This window comes from Leucopleurus acutus, assembly GCF_964270905.1.
Source record: "Leucopleurus acutus genome assembly, chromosome: 1".
Taxonomy (NCBI): domain Eukaryota; kingdom Metazoa; phylum Chordata; class Mammalia; order Artiodactyla; family Delphinidae; genus Leucopleurus; species Leucopleurus acutus.
The window spans coordinates 136,964,955-136,988,261 of NC_139142.1; the positions used below are offsets into that span (position 1 = coordinate 136,964,955).

Sequence of the window (23,307 nt, forward strand, 5' to 3'; positions counted from 1 at the left end):
TGCCCCCAACCAGGAAGGACGTTTGTGGGTCTGGGAACAGTCCTGAGAGGGAAGAGCTGAGCTGCAGTCCCACCCGTCTGCCCTGCCCCCAGCCTCCCCTGCGTTACCTGCTCGCCCTGCAGGGCCTGGTGGATGGTGAGACTCCGGTTGTTGTGCATAGTGAACAGGATGACTTTGCCTGTGTGGTTGAACCGGGGGGCTCCGGCCACATACACCCGCCCCTGCCTGGAGGACACGACCGATGTGACTGTGTATCCTGCCATGGGAGAAAACAGGCTGGTCTCTGGCCCTGTGGCCTGGCAGACCTCACCAGGGCCCTGTGTGTGGCTCAGCTGTGCCACAGGACTGGCCGCTGAACAGAGAGCATTCAGACCAGGCCGAGCAGATGTGATACCACAGGGCGGTAGTTCCCAGGCGCAGCCGAGGAGGCCTGGAAGAGGCAGGGCTGGTGAAGGGTGGGGAGAACTCACTGCGCCCACCCCCGGCTTGAAGGCATCAAGGAAGCCAGGTGGGGCCACTAATAGGCATTGCTGACCTGGAACATGCACATCACATGCTTCACCTGCCTCACAGGTGAGTACATGATGGAACAGGGAGGAAAGAGAAAGGCAAACCCTAGCACATTTCTTTTTATATTGGGCAGGCTTTGTGTTTGATCCCCACCAATAGCCTCTCTGGGGATCAATCTGTGTCCTCTTCATTACTGGAACCCCCTGCTAAGTGGTCCACCGAAAACTGAAGAGCTGGCTGTGCAGAGGCGAGGAACTGCTCCGCTCGGGGCATTTAGGTGGAGTCTCAGGGACTCCTGCAGCCCCAAAGCTTTGCAAACTCAAAAGAGGGAGTGACTAGGCTTCTTTCAGTGCACTCAAAAGAGAAAGAGATGGAAACCCAGAGGCTCTTTGGGAAAGGCCACCAATCCGTGTTCTTAGGATGTGTGCCTGATCTCTGTGACTTTCCAGTCAAGCGCCCAGCTCTGGGGAGTGACTGTGCAGCACCTTCAGGCAACGCTCCTGAAAGTGGGGCCCCAGAAGGTGTGCAAAGCTGCGGGTCCCACTTTCTGCCAGGCAACTGGATCATGGATCCCAGTTTTTAGATGGGTGTCAGGCCTTGTTGGCAGTTCCTGTGCAGTTTCTGGGGGATGCATGTCTCCTTCTGCCATGTGTGCATGCCTGCGTGTGTGTGTGTGTGTGTGTGTGTGTCTGTGTGTGCGCGCTCGCGCCCATGCACGTGCGTGCGCCTGTGTGTTTGTGGGTAACACTGTCTCTCGGGTCACTGGTTGCTTCCAGTCTGGCTGCGGGATGCATAGAGGAGCCCATGCAGTGGCCGGGAGGGTGGGTGCAGTAGGGTGGGCTACTCTGGTTCCAGACACACCGTGTTTGACTCTTGGAAATGCATTCTGGGAAGTGGAGCTTGAAAGGTAGGTGAGACCAAGATATCCCATGGCAGGTGGCTAACGTGGCCGTGTATTGAGGGTAGGGCGGGGTTAGGCTTGTGGTGCGCAGCAAAGGTTTCTTCTGAGTTGAGCGCTCAGTGGCACTACTGGCAATGTTCTCAGTTGGCCCTGGGCATTTGGGCTTCCTCAGAAGGAGGGACAGTGGTGGTGGGAAGGTCTTGGGGGCTGAGTGTCCTAGGGGCAGGCGTGGGCTGACTCTCAAAGCTCCAAGCTGTGCTGAGAGAGAGCTTCCTGCTTCCCAGCCGTCTGCTGGCAGTGGTTTCAGTTCCCATGTGGCTCCCTGACCAGCAGGCGGGGCCTCCCTGAAAGCTGGACAGCCTCCCTGAAGGGCTGACAGGAGGACCCGTGGCCTGAAGTCCATAAGCTTCCCCAGTGTGGAGGCGGAGAGCCTGGCCGGCCTGTCTCCTTCCCCAAACTCCCCCTCTCCCCTGGGGCACATCGGGAGGAATCTTCCAGAGACCCCGACACTGCCCTCACTGGACGAACCCCCAGAGGGAAGAGGAAGAAGAGAAAGGCACTCCCTCAGGACTCACACCCAAGGTGGTGACTATAGTTAAAGCGAGACAGTTGGGCCTCATGAAGGCCCTTCATCCTGGCTCTGCGCCCCCCAGGATCTTCTGGGAGGAGTGACCTTCCCACCGCAGAGAGACCCACTGCCACCTCTGGATGGCCCAAGTTCACGGAGAAGTGGGCTGCATTAGTGATGAGTAACTTCACAGCTGGTGGGTTCCGCTCAGAAACCCAGAAGGACTCACAGACAACGGGAGCCCTGGGCATTCGCCCCCTGCTCCCTTCGTTCTGGTTCAGCCCTTTCAGAAAGGCCATGGCAAAAGGGCCTCAGCATGGATGGTGGAGGCCCTGCTCCTGCAGAGCTAGAGGTGACTGGGATCTGTCAGGTAAAGGTCTCACAGCTGGGACCTATCACCATCAGGTCAACGATTCATGCTTTTCATTTTATGACCACTCTAAGGTACTTAATGGGAACTGACTTCTGCCTTGATTGTAAACCTTAACACATTCTCGACTTGCATTTTGCCTTGGGGAGACAGGCTTCCTGCACTCCAACCTGAAAACACAACAACAGCTGCCCTAGAGTCTAGAAGCATCAACCGAAACACATTTCAGGTTGGGGTGCATTGCTTGTCATTTATTCTGCCTGCTTATGGAGAGCTTGTGACGTGCCAGGCATGGCGCTGGACGTGGTGGATGCCAGGCTGGAGAGGCAATGGCCCCTGACTGTGCCTGAGTCAGCACAGAATATGCACAGACAGGCCCCTGGCCTCAGGTGTGGGCAGGTTCTGGATCCCTCAGGTCCCCTCCTCGCCCACCGCCCGCCAGCCACCCTTCAGCTCTGGCTCTTACCCAGGTACGCGCCGTGGTTCTTGAGCTCCTCGGGGAACTCCTTCAGGTAGGACTCTCGGAGAGGAATGACCTTCCCGCCGCTGGTTTCCTTTAGCACAGCTCCATTCCAGTCATAGGCACCAACGGCTCCCAGCAGAATCCCGTCCTGACATTGGGAAGGGGATGCACATCAGCTCGTGTCCCCCAGGTGCCCCTCGCCGGGAAGCTGCACCACATCCGCAACCACGAAGCATCCATCTGCCCGTCCCCTCTGGCACCTTCTCCCGGGTTTGTTATTTAATAGCTCAACTTCCAGCCAGGATTCTTGGCTTTTGAAGGTGCCTAGGAACTTTGAAGGAATGTTCTAGAAACAAACTCCAACTCCAGGACCAACGCTCCATTCCATTTTGGGCTTCAGAACCCCTCTAGGAAATCTCTTGTCGCCATCCCTTCCTTCTGACACTCCTTTAAGTGGTGTCCCTATGCTTTTCCTCCTTCCCATTTCTTCGTAGTGTCTGAGTTGCTTTCCTGAGTGTGTAAATCCTACTTCTTCATTTCTTCAGTAAAAAGCCCCTGTGTGTCTATCTTGTGTCAGACACTTGCTTGGTGCTGGGGATACGGTTCCTGCCCTCACAGAGCTCCCAGATACTAAATAAATATACAAATAAACATAATACTTGCAAACTGTGGTAAATGCCACACGATGAGGGATATGATAAATGTCATAGTGAGGTTGAATTTAGATTGGGAGGGGGCTCAGGAAAAGCGTTCTGAGCAAGTGATGCTTACCCAGACACCCGGAGGGATGGGATTTATTTATTTCTTTTTAGCGATATTTAAGTTTAATTTAATACAAACATCACATACTTCTACCTTCTCGGAAATGGTTGCTTCATCTTAACTAAGGAAATGGAAAACTATTATGACCTAAGTCTTCATTCTGTGATTTGTGTGTTTGGACAAGTTTAGGCAGACAGCAAAAGCTCCAGGGGTCCTGCCACCAAACCTACAGCATTGTGCAAATGTCCTGAGGCTGGAGAGAGTTCAGAGCCTTTGGCTTGAGGAACTGAAAGCTGTTTGATGGGGCTGGAGCCTTGAGTAAGAGGGCATGGTGGCTCAATATGAGGCTAGACAGATAAGCCAGGTCCACAGTTGTGACAGCCAGCACCCCAAGGACAGGAGCTGGTCTTTAGTGGCAGGGTAAGAGGATGCTACGATGCCTGGGCAGGAAGATAGAGAGCTCTGGCTCCTTGAGGGGAAGCCTCCAGGGTCATTTCCGAGGACTGGGCCCACTCACTCCCTGGGTTTCCCCTGCATCCTATCCCCACCCCCACCCGCCCAAACCATCCACATAACTAGTGGGTATAGGAAGACAAACAGCAAGCACTCAGAAGAGGAAGAGAAGTGACTAGGGACAACGAAGGGCTGAGGAGGGGGCGTGGAAGCAGGGAGGGGCTGCCTTCCTGGGTCACCTTGGTGATCATGTGCCAGGGGCATCCAGCTTTGCCTCCCAGCTTTGGGCTGTTAAAGCACAAGCTGGTGAGGTCACCTCTCTCCCACTGAGCCCTCCTTCAACCCAGCTGGTCGGTGGGATTTGCGGTTTCCCCACCACTTGTGGTCCAAGGCACTCAATTTCTCCTTGCCCCCAAAGCAATGGTGCCAATAGAAAAATGTGACTCTGGCCTTGGGACAATCAGAGTCATAACTAAACACACAGGCAGAATCCCCAGGCACCAATTTCATTACTGGCAGTGGAGAGGGCAAGATTGTGAACCATAATAAGCTAAGCTTCCTTTTCTCATTTCCAAGGTGTCACTTTAAAGAGTAAAGTTGATCATATATAAGGATTTAAAAAGTCCTAATATTCTAGAGGTAGAACTGACTGTTCAGACAGAATGTTTTTACAGCTATAAATAAGCTGCTCTTGGGTGAGTCCGATGTGCTGGGTTGTGCTTAAAGTCTCACTTTCTCATTAGCTTTCTCCCTCCCACTCTGTGTGCCTCAGCCTGGGAGAGTCTGACAATCTGCGGGGTCCAGGATCCGGGCCAGGGCCTCAGGGACTCGCGCCAACATTCCTTGCACTTGGGGTGTGCTCCATTCTTTGAGGGACCCTTTCTCATCCAGTCACTCATTTGTGAGAGACAAGTGGGACAGATATTCATTATCTGCACTAATGAGCACCCGAGGTTCAGAGAGGGAAAGGGAGTTGCCCAAGGTCACACAGCAAGTCAGAAGCAGGGCTGGGATGGGGTTGGTCAGAGGAGAAAATGACTATCTGCTTCGCCAGAAGCCCCTAGATTCTGCAACAGCAGACCAGTCTCTGCTTCACGGGGAGGCCTTTGAAGATGAATGTCTGGCTTTGTAGATGACCGGAAGCCTTTGCAATGTACTGAGAAGGGCTGGCTCAACCTGGGTGCCTGGGATTCAGCTGGGGAGACCTCATGCTGACTCACCACATGTGGGGCTGGGGAATTCCATCGGGATTTCTGCATTTGGCAGCACTGGGCAAGGGTGAGGGTCCCAGGCTCTCACCTTGTGCCATTCTACCCGGCAGTGGCTCTAGGCCTGCGCTCTAGTGGGAGGCCATTTCCTGAGGAGGGTCTCCTGGGGGCCCTGCTGTGCGTGGAGAGGGCGCACTGAGGAGTGGGCGGGCTGAGAGGGCAAGCCACGGCCACCGAGGCAAACCTCAGGTTGTCACAATCTTTTTCCAGTTGGGGGAGCCCAGACATTTTGAGTTGGGAAAAAATCTGGAAGGGTGGAGCTGAAAAAAAGGACAAAAGCTTTGACAGAAGAAGCCAGGCATACAAGCCAAGCTGGAAAACAAACAGCAGGGCATCTGGGGAAGAGCCGTGTCCTGTGCCCCAGGCCTGGCCCCGGCTCCCTGACTTACGGCCTCCTTTCCTACGAGCCTCTGGGGCCCCCACCAGATATTACCAGGGTGTAGCTGGGTGGCCTTGCACAGATGGACTCTCGGCACCAGCTGGCTTTCCTGGTGCTCTGTGAAGAAATGAGGACACAAGCTTGGTGGCCCTCAGGAGGTCGAAGGCCAAGTCCGTGCCCTCCCTGAGGACGACCTGTACCTGTGTTTGCCTGAGCCTGGCACTCACCATCAGATCCTGCCAGCTCAGCTCTCAGCTGCCCTCTGACCAGCCCTGCAGCAGTGTTACCTTCCCAGCTGAGCTGAGTGCTCCCTGGTGTGTGGCCATATCTCCCCAAACTCCATGTTCCAGCGAGTCCCTGTCCCCAGCCAGGGTCGGGTCACATCCCCAGCACAGAGCGGTGCTTCCCAGCTGGGGGTGGTTTAGCCCCCCAGGCAGTATTTAGTAGTGCCTGCAAACAGCTCTGGTTGTCCCAGCTGGGGGTGGTGTTGAGGTTACTATGGCCTCTGGTGGGTAGAGGCCAGGGGTGCTGCTGAGCACCTACGACACACAGGACAGCCCCGCAGCAAAGAAGTAACCAGCCCAGGGGGTCAAGAGGTTGAGAATCCCTGGCCTGGGGGTTAGAGCATGATCTCTGGTGTCAGACGTTCCTGAGTTCCACTTCTAGCTCCAAAACTTCTAGCTGTGTGACCTTGGGAAAGTTCCTCACTCTCGCCTAGCCTAAGGGTCCTCAGCTGTAAATAGTCTTGTGGTGAGAGCTAGCATTTTGAATCCTTGGCAGGGCACCTAGCAGCCAATAAGGACTGGGTACATAGTAGTTCTTCTCATTCATTAATTCACCCATAAAGCGCTTCCAGGGAGGCAGGAGTCAAAGAATCAGATCTCACAGTCACGTTGGACCCACATACGAGTCAGTACAGCCGCCTGTGAGGAATGATCTGATAGAGGCAAGGACCACTTATTCTGAGGACCCACTGGAGCGGGTGACCAGCCGAGGGGGTGGGTGGGTGCGTGCATGGTGGAATTAGGAAAGGATTTTAAGAAAACCTTACTTGACTTATTAGGAAGTCTCGAAATGCACACTTCCAATTCCAAGCCTCAAGATTCAATTCCACACATACTTTTCAGACATCTGCTCAAAGACTGAGGTTCACAGAGGTTAAATGATCTGTCTGAGGCCACACGGCCAGGCAGTGCTTTCCTCCGGCCTGGTAGTAATGGAATGAGAACACCAGATGCTAGTAGTTCTTGGCATTGGAGAGGCAGGACTGTGGAGGCAGGTGGAGGTGGCCCCCGGTGGTTCTGTTCACAGGGAGACCACCTAGAGGGCACCGAGGGCTGGCCTCCTCCCCCAGCCTCCCTTGCCTGCATGTCCATCACCAGAGTGGCCATGGGGCGGGCAGGACTCTATTCCCAAGAGCCCCTTCTAAGGCAAATGCATCATTAAGAGGGTGGGTTATGCTTTAACTAGCTGCTCAGATTCTCTCAGTAGAAGATGTTTTCAACAAGCCTCAAGTGGAGCCTGAGGAAGGGATGAGTGCCGGAGGCTTAGATGGGGTTGGGCAGGAAAGACTCAGAAACAGGCCTGCAACGTTTCTGTGGAGAGGGGTCCCGCACCATTCGTGGTGCTGGAAGACAGTGGTCAGGGCACGAGGAGGGGGCGTCGAGAAGCGGGTGTGGGGAGCAAAGGGCACGCTGTTACTTGACTACTCATTCCAGATCAGAGGGTGGGTTATTTCTACTCAGAGGTCCTGGAACAAGGCCCAGGAGTGAGGCGCTGGGCACCAGGGCACAGCCTGAGGACATGGGGCTGGGCTTCGGAGGACCTCAATGAACCAGAAATGATTCCTGCCACCAGGAGTCAACTTGTAAACAATCCAGACCAGCATGGTGGCAGACTTCGGCTACCATGTCCTGGCCTCATATGGGGGCAGCCCTGACTGCCTGCCCCAGAGCTGGCAGGGGCAAGAGTCCACCGCCTAGGGCTAAGAGGACTCAGAAGGGCTTTACAGCCTTTAGGTGTCAACCCCTCATTTCACCATTATGGATGAGTTTCTTTTATTTTTGATTGAATCAGATCTGCAAAGCGAATTCAAATGCAAAACTCTTAGGAGAGATGGCAACTTTAAGGCTTCAACAGCTGAGAACCTTACATAATAGCCAGTCCATAGCCCCAGGAGGGCTGCTGAAAAGGGCACAGGCTGAAGAGGCAGCGGGTGGCTGGGGCTGTTGGTCTGGGAATAAGACTCACCCCCAACCCGTCCCCTTGGCTTGTTTCAAATGTAACTGGGGCCGGGCCTGCCGGACCATCAGTGTGTAGTTTAAAGGAAAAACCATCTGTTCCCGTCTTGGGTGAGTGGTCAAGTCTTTTGTGTAGACAAGACCCATCCTAATAAAACTGCTTCCTTCTGTAAAATTTTGGTATTGGGGAGATTTATGGAGTGCAGTGTAGGAGAGTCCATCACGGAAGGGGGCTCCCCTGCAGCTCCATCCATCACCACAGGCATCAATTATATATGGTCCTCTTCCTTCCTTCACACCTTGTGGCCCATGGGGATCATGGAGGTATGGATCCCTTCTGCAAGCTTTCTGGCAGATTCATGCAGCTTTTTCTTGGTTACCCAGCTTGACAGGGAGTTCATCACCTCAGCAAGCAGCCGGCACTTAGCGGCCTTTGCATTCATTTCCAAATGCTAATGGAACCATTGGCTTACAAATCCATTCTGAAATGTGGCCAGGGATCCATAGCTAATTTTCCTGATGGTAATTTCTGGAATATTCTCTTTCCCTTTTTTGCTAATCAGGACGACAGTTTCCTGGGGCTCCAGGTCCCTGGGTTTTCCCAGCAGCTCTGAACTTTGGCCATCAGCCTGGAATGCAATGCCTGTGGCCTGGAGCTTTAGTGCATCCAGAGGCCAGGGAATGTCTTGGGGCCTCCTCTCCTAACCTGGGCTCTGGTCCTTCCTTCCTCTTGCTGCTTTCACCCTTCCTAACTTGAAGGCTTCTTTCATTGCTAGGTAAGATGGCAGCAGACCAGGTTATCAGACCCTGGGCCTTTCCTCTGCCATTTGTGAACATTCTACTGGGTCCTTCCCCTGGGACTAGGGATCTTTCCTTCTGACAGCTCAACCAGCCCAGGGCAGTTGAAGACCCTTTCAGCACATTTGTAGGAAACAGCTGCCTGAGGCTGTCTGTGGAGCATTTCCAGGGGAGATGGAGCCCAAGGGTTCACACAGGAGATGGACTCACTCGGGCTCAGGACCAGTTCTGGGCAAAGCTGAAAGGCCAGACCTTCCTGTCTCCATTTCCCAGAGAGGTCCGACTGACTCTGAGAGCTGCGGGGTTGGACTCCGAGGGACAGGACAGCTGTGGCCAATTATTTTATTTTAAAAATAAATTTATTTATTTATTAATTTTTGGCTGCGTTGGGTCTTTGTTGCTGTGCACAGGCTTTCTCTAGTTGTGGCGAGAGGGGGCTACTTTTCATTGTGGTACACGGGCTTCTCATTGCGGTGGCTTCTCGTTGTGGAACACGGGCTCTAGGCGTGCGGGCTTCAGTAGTTGTGGCTCACGGGCTCTAGAGCACAGGCTCAGTAGTTGTGGCACACGGGCTTAGTTGCTCCGCAGCATGTGGGATCTTCCCGGACTGGGGCTCGAACCCGTGTCCCCTGCATTGGCAGGCGGATTCTTAACCACTGCGCCACCAGGGAAGTCCCTGTGGCCAATTATGATGGCATCAGCAGCCTGGAACTGAAAAACCTCTGTGCTCTAAAATAGCAACCCAATGGTCAGTCAGAGCTCCAGACAGCCCACCATCATTGCACAATTCCTTTGGATTTGGAAGGATTTTATTCATTTAGAAAATTTAAAAAAAAAGTATAAAAGAGTCTCAGATTCAAATGTAATCACTGTCTCTTTCAAAGTCCTACCAGATAAAAACTTCCAGATGTCTGTCACTTGAAAACAAGACATGGGGTGATAGAAGAACTGGGGTCTGTATCTACAGGGTGGGGAGAGGCACCCTGGTTTCTCTGATTAGGAGAAGAGAACAAGAGTTGAGCATGTGGAAGAAGCTGCACAGGGCAGCACATGACCTTGACCTCAATAACAAGCTGGGGCTCTGAGCTCCTGGTCTCTCCCCTGCAGCCGGGGAACTCATTGATCCTGCAAGGACTCAACTTGTTGACACAATCTGCTGCTTGGGCCACTGTCAGGGTTCAGCTGAACTCCCCTGAATCCCTGAAGCTTGTCTTAACCTCCCTTCTCTTTAGGTTCCCTGATTCCTGGGCACACACAGATCACAGTATTAGAAGCAGGAGACTGAACTTACCATTTAAGAGTCTTTCTCCCTAACTAGACTGTGAGCTGCTGTCAGCTGAAATGTTACCTTCGTCTCTCTATATATTGGGTTGGCCAAAAAGTTTGTTCGGGTTTTTCCCTACGATGTTACGGAAAAACCCGAACGACCTTTTTGGCCAACCCAATACATCCCCAGTGCCTCGCACAGAGCTGGGCGGGCACACGGGGAGATGCTCAAAAAATGACCTCGGAATGGAAGATGGAGACGTGGGACATTCACCCTCTCTGGCTGTCCCCAACATCAGGGCTGCTCCGAGACCCGCTCCCCAAGCCCGTCTGTGCTCAGACTTCCCCCAGGCCTGTGCACACAGCTTCCTCTCTTCTGCTTGCTGCCACCCATGGCTGCTGAAATCCTTGTCCTCAGGGGCCTGCCCGAGTGCCAGCCTCCCCCGATCCTTCCCTGACACCCCTCTCCCCTAGCCTGGACCTTTCCTTCTGTAAGATCCTGATCACATGTTGCTTTAATTAGTGTTAGATGAGTCCAGGTGGTTCCCCATTGAGCAGGGGGCCTCCACAGGGGCTCCGTGGATAGGGGGGGCCTCCTGAAGTTGAATGCCTGTACCCAGGAGAAGTCTGTAGTTTCTGTTATCTTACTCACCAAGCTCAGGACTGCGGTTCTGCATTGTTTGCAAACTGACTCCTGTTTGGCAAGAATAATTTCCGCTTCCTTTTGATACCTTAGTTGCATTTGACAAATGCTTGTTGGATTTAATGAAATTGATTTTCCTTGCTGCATTTTCCAATCAGCCCTGACCCCAGAGTCAGGAGACCAGGGCTAGTCCAGCTGGAGCACAGGACTGGCCGCCTGACCTGTACGAATGGATGCCCTCATCCCTCCTGGTACTCGGCCCCTGACCCTCAGACTGGGAGCTCCTTGAGGGCAGGGCTCTCACCTCTGAACCTCCTGGCATCCAGCACAGGGCCCAGCACAGAAAAGGCAGTGAAAAGATTTGCTGACATAACCACTTAAAATGGGACAACTATTACCATCTGCCTACTTTGCAGGGCTGTTTCTGAGCATGAATGAGGCACAGAAATTTTCTGGAAAAATTAAAGTGCTCGGCACATATTACATGACTGTTATCAATATAGGGCAGTTATATTTATATTTTGCTGTATTCAAGCAGGCACAAGACAGTCCAGATGCAGCTCAGGAAACGCTGAGTGTGAGTCGCGTTTCCATCCATCTGCCTGCTGTATGCTGTGCATCTGTCCCCCTCCCTCCGTCTTGAGATCTATGACTGAGGCCCCCTTAGATTCCAAATGCTCTCACGGAGCAGCTGCTCGTTGTTGGGGAGAGAGCATGAGACTAATATTTCTCTCACTTCTGTCACTTCAGCAGGTCACTCAACCTTCCTGGGACTTGGCTTCTTTATCTGGAAATTGGGAACAAGGAATCCTGCCCTGTCCACCTCACGGAGTTGGGAGAATTCGGTGGGTTACTGAAAGTGATATATAAGCGGGATGGACTGATAGGCATTTTCTGGCAAATTCGGAGGCGCAAGTCCACTCCCATGGGGGCCAGCCTGGGCAGAGCTTATGCACGCAAGCCCAGGACACCTGTCTGTCCAAAGCATGCCACGGGGGCATGTGCTGATACTGACAACACAGGCTTTCCCTGCATGGTACTCCCAGGTGGGGCTATAACCCCAAACAGCTTATAAAGCATGCAGCTATGGACTCCTCTGCCCCTCTGGCAATCCTATGAGGTTTCAGCCTCATCTTGAGAATCAGAACCAGGTGAAGCACATGCCCCAGACAGAACATGACCCTTGTGACACCGTATGTCTGCTTGGGACCTCTGCAACACGATGCTGAGTCCGCAAAGAGAGAAGCCCACGTGGGCTGCCTTCCAGAGCACACCTGGCACATCTGGACACCCTCCCAACATCGTTGCAGGGCCGTGCCCCTGCACGCACAGGCCACCTGGGGCATGCAGGGCACTATTAGAGCCCAGGCAAGTGGTTTCGCCATGTTGACCTAGTTTTTGCATGAAGTTCTATGGACTGATTGGGACCCTTGGTCCTGGTGGGACACGTCCCCATGCATGGGGGGGCTTGAGACAGCTTATTATAAGTTGATGACCTTGACATCCCTCTTCTACCCACAGAAGACGAGAGGCAGAGAGACCCCAAGAAAGGGGGATGAGAGACAGCCCAAGAACGGCGAGATGATGACCCAGAGAGCTGGGGAAGAGTGAGAGGGCAGGAGGGCAGCTCTAAACCCGTCCTTACCTCCACTATGTGAGAGGAAAAGCCCGTCTGTGACATCTCCAGCCCGAAGGAGGTTTCATTCTTGTTGGTGCCTGAAACAGAGGGACAGAAAGATGTTAGCTCCGCACCTGATTTCTTAGCACCAGACATGCCTGCAGCTCAGTCCCCAGAAGCACTTGCAGGGAGGTGAGAGGGGGCCCCAGGCCTGAACCAGCTCATCTGCCCCAGCAGCAGGCACCTTCCAGGTGACCGTGTAGGTTTATTATTAGCAGCTCACTCCCTGCTGAAAAGAACCTGAAACGACTTGTATTACAGGGCACGCATACTATAGGGATATCAACGAAGGGGAAAGATCCAGAAAAGTGCACGGAAAGAAGTAATCTGCATTGTTGGCAAGAAATGGAATTTCCCACTTTGTTCATTCCTACTGTTCACCAGATTTGGTTCCAGATGCTTCTGGATGGTTCCCAAATATCAAATTGACCCTTAGGAGGAAGGCCTGTCACCACCACAGATTTGCAAAGGAATCCCATGCGTGCTGAAAGGTCCTCCCTGCACAGGGCCTCCTGATGTGTCATTGGAGCCAATGTTCTCGTCACGCAAGGCAACCATTTCGAGAATAAACTCACTGATTTGGACGTTTAATTCTAAGGTGAGGGTCAAACAGGTTCATACGTTCTATTCCTTTATCATGGGTTATGAGGGCTTTTCTTCTCTTTCCCTGTGTCTGTGGCTTGCCATTTCCAGTGCAGAGCAGACTGCTTGGGCTCTGGGATGCTGCCCTCTATCTCTTTTGAAAATCCTCCCATATGGTAGAGCCCAATATGGCAAGGGCCCCTCTACAGCAATATATGGTGCAAACGAGACCCACGCAAATCAAAACTGCAGTTTGAATTATTAAGGAGGGAGGCAATCTGAGGAAACCCCGCAAAAAAGTGGAGTGGGAGCAGTGGGACTTGGGGGGCGAGCGTTTCAGGAGGTGGAGCCTGGCTCAGCTGGGCTCAACTCGAGTTGCCAGATAAAATACGAGACGCTCAGTTAAATTCGAATTTCAGACAAACAACTAATGGTTTTTTAGTACAAGTCGGCCACAAATGTTGTATTTTATATTTGCTAAGTCTGGCAATGCTCGTTCAAACCCCAATTCCTTCCTGAGCTGTCGGAGCTCCGGCAAGTCATTTGGTCCCTTCGAGCTGCAGTTTCCTCCACAGTAAAAGGAGGGGCTGTTTGGAAAGTGCACAGCCTCACATCCAGCACAGGAGCACTCCAGTGTTGGCGGTCATCACAAAGGGAGGACTCCCGCTAAACCCTCCCATCCCGGGGTGGGGGTGGGGCTGGATTTCGCTCTGTGGGCTTCACCTGCTGTGAGCCCAGGAGCCTGGACCGCTCACCTTCCAAGCTGAAGATCCTGTCCCCCAGGGCGTCGACAATGTCCTTCAGGGCCGCCTCATCAGTGACGTTGAAGAAGTGCTTGTCATCGGGGTCACTGGCGATGTATTTGATTTCGTTTAGAAAAGCTTCTGGATTGATCCCCCTGCGGTTGTAGTAGCCCAGGACCTGCCAGGGAACAAGGGGCAGGGGCGACAAACCGGGACATGGCACAGACCTCCCCACACACCCATGGCCCCAGACTCGGACCCTGTTCTAAGACAGGGTTCTGGGGCTTGGGAGTGTTTTCTAGTTTTCGGAGGTTTCAGAACCTCCCTGGCAATGGAGAAAAAACACCCCACAGCTGTTGCAGATAAACCTGGGCAGGACAGAAAGGAGATTCTCAACTGCTCTTTAGGAGAAGGTGTAACAAGGAGAGGCCCATCTGAGGGCCTGGATGGCTGGTTCACTGCCCAGAACCGCCCCCCACCCCAGAGTCCCCAAGGGGTTGATGGCGAAGCCTCTAGAGGGTGGGCAGGGGCAGGACAGGCAGGACAGGACTCACGGCCACAGCGTATCTGGTCACGTTGTCCCTCTCGCTTTGCTGGATCACCTCCTCCAGGTCTGGGCTGTCGTGGGACTCCCCATCCGTGATGACAATCATCACCTTCTTGGCCCCTTTCCTTCCACCCTTCTGGAAAGCCTCTGAGCTGGAACCCAAGTACAGGGGGAGGGTCACAGAGGAAGGTGGGGACGGGGCAGGCCTGGCGCTCCTACTGCCTCGAAGCCAGGGCTAAGCCCCTGAGCAACCCTACGCGGTGTTGGGACCTCGAACCAAAGAAGCTGGATTGAGATGCCCAGACTACTCGTTCGCCAGCTGCTCAGATGCATCTTAAATCTGCTTGTCTTTAAAGAGTGACTTTGAAAAGCCCCTCTCAAGTCCTGATCTTGCTGTTTTGGGGAAGCAGGGGGACGGGGTGGGTCTGGGAGGGGAGTTCAGGGTCAGGTGGAGACCTTTAGAGGCCCTAATTCCACGGTTCAAAAACCCAGCCACACATTAGAATCATCTGGGGAGTTAAAAAAAAAAAAAAGGAATGTCCAGGCCCCACCTGAACTCATGAAATCAGAATTTCTGGAGTGTGGCCTGGGCACCAGCATTTTTCAAAAGTTCTAATGAACATCGGAGTTGAGAACCACTTCCCTCAGTTCTGAAAAGGTGACGTACCAGAGCAACTCAACAGCTAAACCATGCCGTTCCGTAAAACGTGTGTGACGAAGCCTGACAAAGTTCCGACGTTTCCAGGAGAACCACTTTGATGCTACTTTGGGGACTATTAAATATAAAATTCTATGACAAATATTCCTCTTTCTTGCTTTTTCTTTTGTTTTCAGTGGCCAGAGCAGGTGCTTGGCCTGCTTGCCGGGCAGTCCAACCAGGAGCCGGGGGGCTGGCGCTCTACGGACTCTTGGAGCTGGTGACCCATCTACGAAGCAGGAAAAATTGGCTCCTGAACCATCACTGGCTCTTGGTGCCTGTGTGAGGCCAACTCGCCTTCAGACCATGAGGTTCTGAAGTTTTCAATAAGGACCTAAAAATAAATGTTACCTTTAGACGCTGCAGTGAGTCCTCAAAGGTCTGACCCACAGGATCAAGCACCATGATGTCAGGTTAAATCCCATCACCCGAAGGCTTTGGTTACCAGGGGTATCTTTTGTTACACAGCAAGCTGATGAGCTGGTGTGCGTGATTTAGATGTTAAGGAATTCACAAAACTTGGAATAAACTAGTTCAGAGCATCTTCAAGCTACCAGTTAAGAGAAACAGACCATCTGCCATTCTCTTAGCAATTCTATGATATTCTGGATATGCTGGCTTTAAAAACTCCTCTAATTTTAGTGTGAGGCGTGGACTGAAGGGGGGCAGAGGCACACTTGACATGACAAAATACAGAGAATATTTTGGGCTTAAGCCTGACTCAGTGGAGGGAGAATGCTGCTAGTCCTTCAAAGGACGCTCGAGATGCTTCCGTGACTTCATTGGAGGGCCAGGTCCAGGAACAAAACTCCAGAAGAAAAAATATGGCAGGGGAAAAGCAGGCTTTATTACATATGGAGCCAAGGAAATTTCAGGATCATATTTCCATAGAGTGGAATGGTGTGAATATCTGCAAGAATCTGTAATAGCATAAATATTGGCATGAATCATCAGATTTAAAATCGTGAATTTGTATTGTGTAAAAGACTTGGATTTGTTGCTTTGTAAATCAGACTATAACTTCCTGGAATGCAGTGAAAGCTTTATACTCACGACAGTTTCCATGAACCTGGAAGCCAATGTGACCCCGTGGAGAAAGGTCATATCACGTCTCCTTTCTGCTCAAAACCTGTCCTGGCTCCCATTTCTCCCAGGTCCTGATAATGGCCCGCGAAACCCCTGGTAATCCCTCTGAGCTCCTCCTCCTGCTGGAATCTTCACTGATCCTGGAACCACCAGGCATGCTCCTGTTTTAGGGCCTTTATCTGAGCTGCTCCCTTTTCTGGAACCTCCCCTGCCAGGCACCTGCTTGGCCAACTTCCTCACCTCCTTTAAGTCTCCACTCAAATGTCAGCTCTTGGTGAAGCCTTCCCCGACTACTTGGTTAATGCTGATTAAATACCTGCCCTCCCCAACCTGCCTGACTGCCTTTACCAGACTCTATTTTTCCCCCATAGCTTGTATCTCCCTCTAGCATACTAGCTATTTATTTGTTTTTTGTTTTTTTGTGTTTTTGCTTATTGTCTGCCTCACCCTCTAGAATATCAGCTTCACAAGGGCAGGATATTTATCTGCTTTGTTCACTGATCTATCCCAAGTGTCTAAAACAGCGTGAGGCACATAGTAGATGCTCAATAAAAAGTGTTGCGTGAATGAAGGTGGCATTGCAGCGCTGTCCTGCCCCTTCCCCTCAAAGCCACACATGGCTGCCAGACTCACCTTCATGCTCACATTTGATGATGACATTCAAGAACCTTCAGTGGCCAATCACACTTGTTTTAGCTACAACGTTATAACTCTCACAATCTGACTCCGAACCATCTTTGCAGCTGCAGGGTTTACTACTCCCCAACACGAACCATGCTCAGAGCAAGGCTCTGAATGTAAACGTTCCTCAGCTTTCCCTCTCCTCTGCCGTTATTGGGGCAGAATGTCTTCTGTGGAATGTCTTCTCTCCATCTCTCCCTGCTGTAATCGTGGGGTCTGTCAGATATCCCCCATCTTGGCGGTCCTCTCTGATCCCTCCCTTGGAGCCCTCCTCTCTCATCCTCACTGAGTTAGGGTGACGCTTACCAGGGGTCACGGGTTACCCTCTTTATAACCCCTCAAGTCCATGGCCTGGATCTTTGTACTTTAGTAGGTACACAGAAAAAAAATGCATTATGAATAGCTGAGTGAGGAGAGAAAACCTTTTACCTTAAAAGGCACCAGCTGTAATTTGGGACCCAGACTTGGCCGGGAAGATTAGATTTCAAAGTTCACTTGAGGTGTAGATCGCACACCCCAGCAGTGCTCGTGAGTCATGATGGTTCAAACTACTAGGTGAGTCACACACACTTGAGCTGGGGGAGAGGGGCTGCGAAATGAGATGGAAGCAGTGTGCTCCATCCCGGTGGGACTCAGTTAGCTTCTCACTGATAGCTCAGTGGGCGTGGGCTTCCTCCGTTCCCCTGGCCACTTCACAAGAGCTTGCTTGGGGTCTCAGGGACTCAACCCCATGAGGGCCCATTTCTCATGAGGGTGAGTAAGAGCCATCTTTACACAGAGGGATGCTCATTTAGGAAAAATGCTTGAGCAGGTTTTATCAGTTAACAGAAATACACTGGTGGAGCAGTAACTTAATCATAAAGAGTAGCGAAGTTGGGTGACTCTCCTGGTAGTGCAGTGGTTAAGACTCTGCGCTTCCAATGCGGGGGGCCCGGGTTCGATCCCTGGTCAGGAAACTAGATCCCACGTGCGTGCCGCAACTAAGAGTTCTCATGCCAGAACTAAGAAGCCCATGAGCCACAACTAAGGAGCCTGCCTGCCACAACTAAGACCTGGTGCAACCAAATAAATAAATATTAAAAAAAAAGAGTTAATCTTTTGACCACATGAAATCATGTTACTACTAAATAGCTTTCACATTGTAGCATTCTGCTAAATGCTACATTCGACTAACCCTACGTGAGGTGGGATTATAAGGTAATGGGACGGTGGTCTCAATGAACATAGCAGAGCTCATATTCGTAGGTGTAAAATTTATACATTTAAAATCTAAATGTCTTGGACATAGTTATCGTAGGAGTTTAGGCCACAGCTGGAAAGATCTGGGGGAACTGACTTTAAAAATCATTCACTGATTCCAGTGGGGGTGAGTACAGTGTTCTGAGCCATGGCAGAGTTACTGGAATAAGCATGTAGCTACCTGTCTGGATGACTAGAGATAGCATTCATTATTATTGTGAGCTCTGGTGTGACGTTTAAGGGAACAGCCTCATTGCTCTACAATCTCAGATGTTAGATTTAACTATGTTCTTCGCATTCTACTGATGACCAACACCCCACAAGAAGATTCTGCCCTCATACAACCCACGCACTTTTCATAGGGTCTCTGTCGCAGAACATATTTCCTGAAGTTGACTGGAAATCCCAGCCCCAAAATGCTCTTCTGTAATGTGATCTTGCCATTCCTCCATCAAGAGGGGAAATTAAATTCTCTTCCCCTTGAACCTGGGCTGGCTTCAGTGACTTGGTCAATCAGAAGACTAGAGCAGAAGTTATATCCTGGGGCTTCTGCAGCTAGGTCATAGGCAGTCTCAGAGTCAGAGTTCCTGTGTGGATCTCCTGGAAAACTCACTCTTGGGATGCTTCCTCTCAAAGCCTGGCTGCCACACGGTGAGAGAGCCAAGCCACATGACTACGTGTGGGTGCTCAGATCACCAGCCTCAGCTGAGCTCCCAGCCAACAGCCAACATCCGCTGTCAGCCACATGAGTGTGCCATGCTGGATGTCCAGCCCAGTCGAAACTTCAGATGACAACAGACCCAGCTGACATCAGCCTTCAACCACATGAGAGAACCCAAGGGAGAACTGATCAGTTGAGCCCAGCCAATGCCCAGAACTTTGAGGGATTAATTATTGTCTCTCCAGATACTAGATTTTGTGGGGCAGCAAAAGATAACTGTAACAGTATCTGAGATTTAGAAAATTAATTTTTTTTTTTTTTTTTTTTACCGAGCAAATTCAATGCCAAATGCCGTCCGGGTCTCTGTTCCTCCTCTCTGTTCAATGTGACTGGCAGCTTCCACCACATCTTTTACAGACCTGTAGTCATTGAGGTGAAATTCATGTACCACGTCTTCTCCGTACTGAACGACTCCAACCTGCAAGTTAGAGGAGAGGGAAACAGGACATCTTGACCCCTGAAGGCTGGCCCTTTGGTGATGAGGTTTCCTGGAGTCATCTCTCTGGGACGGTTCAGGAGTGAGGAGGGCTGGGGACCTTCCCAAGGGAGAGGAACTAAGCAGAAGGGAAGCAGGTTCTGCACAGTTCCAGGAATGAATGGCTGGCTTGGTGAGGCAGGTGGGAGGTGCATATTGAGAGAGGAGACTGTGATTTAAAGAAAGGCCCAGCAGATTGAGTTTCTTACTTAAAAAGACAAAAGTGGAGCATAGAATTGAAGTCTAAAATCTTAGGAGCAGTGTGGGTGGAGGGCCATGGCATTGTTCACCAAACTCTGGAACTAAGGTTCTTTCAAATTTGGAAAAGAAGTTTGAAATATTAATAAGACTCAAATATTAATAGCCTCGAAATAAAAACCTTAAAGAATAAGCAAAAACCTACCTATAGTAGGACTAGAATGAAAAAATGTCACTGTCGGATGGGCCCACAGAGTTTATTTGGTACAAGTGCATTTCCAATGCTGGACTTTCATCCACCGTACCCTAAAAGATGATCTCCCAGTGGTGGGGAACTCATTACTTCATGAGAAAGCCCACTCCCCTTTCAATGGCTCTAATTGTTACAAAATAATTTCTTAGATTGACCTGAAATCTGCCACCTTGTCAGTTCTAGTCATCGGTCCTCCTTTGGCCTGCCAAAACAATACGGAACAAATCTACCCCCTCGTTAGCCAGGCAGCATTTCAAATATGTGCCGGCAGCGCTGACCTCTTCCCCTGTCTCTTCTCCAAGATCGAAGTGTCTAATTCTCCCCTGTGCCTCACCCAGCAGGGTGCTAGTGTCTTCTCACTCTCTGGCTGATCAAAGTTTTTGTTAATATGTGGTGTCTCTCCCAGAGGACAGTGTTGGACCCACTCAGTGATGCCTCCCCTACACCGTCCCCTGATGTGCCCAGCAGAGATGGGTGTCCTGGGCTGCAGGGCCCTGAGGCTGGCCCTTTCACCTACACCTTTCTAGCACATGTACAGATGCTCCCCCCCACCCCAAGGCAGCATCTGCCATGGGTTTTGGGGGGGCCTTATTTGGAGGAGGAAAGAGTCCCAACCACACTCACCTGGATCTGCCCAGGGCCGATGTAAAACTTCTTCAGGATGTTGATGAGGAAGTGCTGAACCTCCACCCAGGGGTAGATGCTGTTTGAACCATCCAGGACAATGATGATGTCCATGTAGGTCTGGCACCCTGGGAAGTGGGAACATGGTCACAGCTACCCAAGGAGCCAGTGTCTGCAAATCTCTGATCCCCTGGATGACTGTCCAGGGAAGCCTGGCCTGGGAGCTGTCCTTGGGCTGAACATTTATTTGGGCAATGTGAGTGAGGAGCCCAGGAATTCCTGGCTCTGCCCCACCGTTCTGCACTGGCTGTCTGAACAAAGCATGAATGGAGCCCTACTGCCTCTGCTCCTCAACAGGGACTGACCGCCGTTAGCTGGCCAGTGTTTGGTAGGCAGCCAACAGTGCCCAAATCAGTACCTCATTATTGTATATTTTACTGTAATGGGTAGGCTGGCATTACCACTTTCAGCCCAAATGAATGGGTTTCACTTCTTAGGAGGGAGGCACGGTGTAATAGCTAGGAATGTGGAATCTGGCGTCAGACTGTTTGACCCCCGGCTTTGACCCTGGGCAAGTTACTTAACATCCTGGCATCGGTTTTCTCTTCTGTAAAAGAGGCATAACGATAGTAGAGGATTGCCACGAGGAATTAACAAGGTGATGCTTCTAGGGCTGAGCACAAGTAAATGCTCAAGAATCTTAGCTTATCCTCTTTTTATTATTTTTTTTAACCAAACCACTTTGTTAATGTAACAATGACATTATCAGGTCATTATCTTGCTGCTTTGAGCCTGAAGGTTTCTCTATATTCTTGTAATATTAATACCAAATTAAAATGAATAATAGAAAGCAACAAAGAAAACATGAAACATTGGTAACCTAACAAATTAAAAAACTTCTTTACATCTAAGTAATTTATTTCTGTTTGTGAAACAGCAGGACTTACCTTGAATAAGAGATGATACAATCTGATACGATATACACTATACTGTGCCACATTGAAATATTGGGCATATTTTTACTTATTTTTGCTTTCTGCTTATTTTTCTGCTTATTTTTACTGGAGAATTTCACACTGTTTTCAAATCTACTTTACAGCAATACAGCAGGGGCCTTTGTGAGTTAACCATTCCAGTAACTCCTGCATCGGGAAGGTGTAGAGTGTTGATGTCAGAGCTCACCAGGAGGGGAAGGTGGTGGCTTTGAGCCTAGGCGCCTGGCCCAGGTTCTGTGTCTGGGAGAGCACTTTAGAAGCATTTGGATGCTCAGAACCACCTCCGCTTTAGGAGAAGCTGTGTGTACACTCTGGTCTCGTCTGCACACGCCGCACGCAGCATGTGATGGCCCTATACCTCCAGGCTAATGGTGCCTGATAGCTTTGTCCTCCTCCAGTGTGCTTTCGCCCCACACCTGTGGACCGAGCACCCGCCATGTGCTGCAGCGCCATGTGCTGGAGCGCCGTGTGGTGCCGGCAGCCACAAGGACACGCGATAGTAACTCCTTGACTAGGAGGGGTTTCTAATCTACTGGTAGGGGCCAGGTTTCTTTTATTTTAAAGCCTATTTTATTAGAACGCATTTATTATTACTGATTTCTTTCTTACGATTTCAAATTTTTCATTTTAAGACACATTGGGAAGAACCTCTGTGGTTGCTAAACATGGCAGAACACGCCTTTGAAACACACGCACGTGCGCACGTACACACGCCCTGCGGCTGATCCTAGACCTACTGAATTAGATCCTCCGTGGTGTTGGCAGGGGTGGCGGGGGGGTGCCCTGGGATCTGGATCTGCTGAGTTCCCAGGGCACGGCTGCTGGTCAGCGGGGTGAGGAGGTCTCCGCCACAGGAGATTCTGGGAGGCTGAGATGGTCACACCTTGGCCCCGAGGAAAGAACCTCTCTAGGGGGTGACACACCTCCCGTGACTGGCTGCGAGCCTCCTCCCAGCCCCAGCACTGCCTCTGCCTCTCCCGCTGACGTTTTGTAAGAATAGAATCGACGCCTCCTCGTGGCCCCTGAGGGGACCATTTTCCAGCCCCTGCTGGACTGACCTTCCCCCTCCCTCCCCCTGAGCACCACCTTCCCGTCTCCGACTGGGCCCTGGTGCTTGGAGGGAGGCTGCCTCTAGCCAGAAGTGCTAATCCCCTCACCCTCAATGAAATGGGCAGCAGCTGCTTGGGTGCTGGTGGTGAGCCCACAGGAAATAGTGAGGCTCGCAGCCAAGCAGTCTGGGCTTGCAGGAAGCAAGGTCTGAGCGTTATTTCCCCAGACTTTCCTGGCAGGTGGGGAGAGACTGGGAGGTTTTGTGTTCCATGAGGCTCTGGGAAAGCTGGGCAGCGCTTCCTCATGTCCAGGAACACTGATTAGATGGGACTATCACCAGGGGTAGTTCTGTCCTCCTTGGCCCTCCACCTACAGGGCAGCTGCATCCCATAACATCAGAGGGCACCACGCACACTATAGTCTAAGGGAACGATGTCCCCAGACTTCGGCAGTACGCAGCTTGCCTGATGGACGTGGTGGGCCAGGAATCTCTTCCTCGCTCAGGGTGGGTTTGCAGTGAGCCTCTCTGGCTGCCAGGATGGTCTTCATAACCTTAGCTCATTTGCCCCGGGAGGGTGGGCCAAGATTATGACCCCACAGGTTACCCAGAGAGCCGGAGCAGGGCGGGGCTAGGGTCCAAGTTCTGCTTTGTAGCCATGGGATAGTGGTGACCGGAGCTCGGAGCCTCCCATGGACTGTCGGTCGCTCAGCCCAGGTCTGCAGATTTGAAGCCACTTACTTTGGAGAGCTGGGGCCACGGTCTTGGAGAACCTGAAGTTGGAGTTGACCCGTGAACACATCCCTGTGGTGTAGTAGGAACTCCCACACTCATGAGACCAGAGGGGGCTGCAAGCCTGTGAAGCACAGCATGGACCCCCCAATCAGCGGGGGGACTCAGGGAGGGTCCGGGCCCAATAGCCTTCGGCCCAGTCCCAACCTCCAAGACCCAAGACAGAATCCTCCATCTGAGTGCTGTTATCCTTAGGATTTAGAGGGTCTTCTTTGAGTCTAACTGAAATCTCTCTTGCTGTAATATGTACTAGTTCCCTTGGTTTCAGGGGAAATGGAGAAAAACTAACCTTAGAGTCCTCCTTTGTTGTCTTTTCAAGGGTCCCAT

At 51.5% G+C, this 23,307-nt stretch overlaps 1 protein-coding gene across 1 annotated transcript in view; it reads right to left on the reverse strand.

Moving 5' to 3' along the window:
• ITGA11 (integrin subunit alpha 11) overlaps positions 1–23,307 on the reverse strand; it is a gene marked incomplete at its 3' end in the record, with an annotated part of 123,230 nt that overhangs the window by 31,595 nt on the left and 68,328 nt on the right. Inside the window, exons 5-12 of the mRNA XM_082846243.1 lie at positions 22,930–23,044; positions 20,146–20,273; positions 18,865–19,013; positions 14,179–14,323; positions 13,637–13,802; positions 12,267–12,337; positions 2,816–2,960; positions 108–256 (exon numbers count right to left, since the gene is read on the reverse strand). Of these exons, the coding sequence (XP_082702369.1) occupies positions 108–256; positions 2,816–2,960; positions 12,267–12,337; positions 13,637–13,802; positions 14,179–14,323; positions 18,865–19,013; positions 20,146–20,273; positions 22,930–23,044 (1,068 nt within the window). The remainder of the gene's footprint in view (positions 1–107; positions 257–2,815; positions 2,961–12,266; positions 12,338–13,636; positions 13,803–14,178; positions 14,324–18,864; positions 19,014–20,145; positions 20,274–22,929; positions 23,045–23,307) is intronic.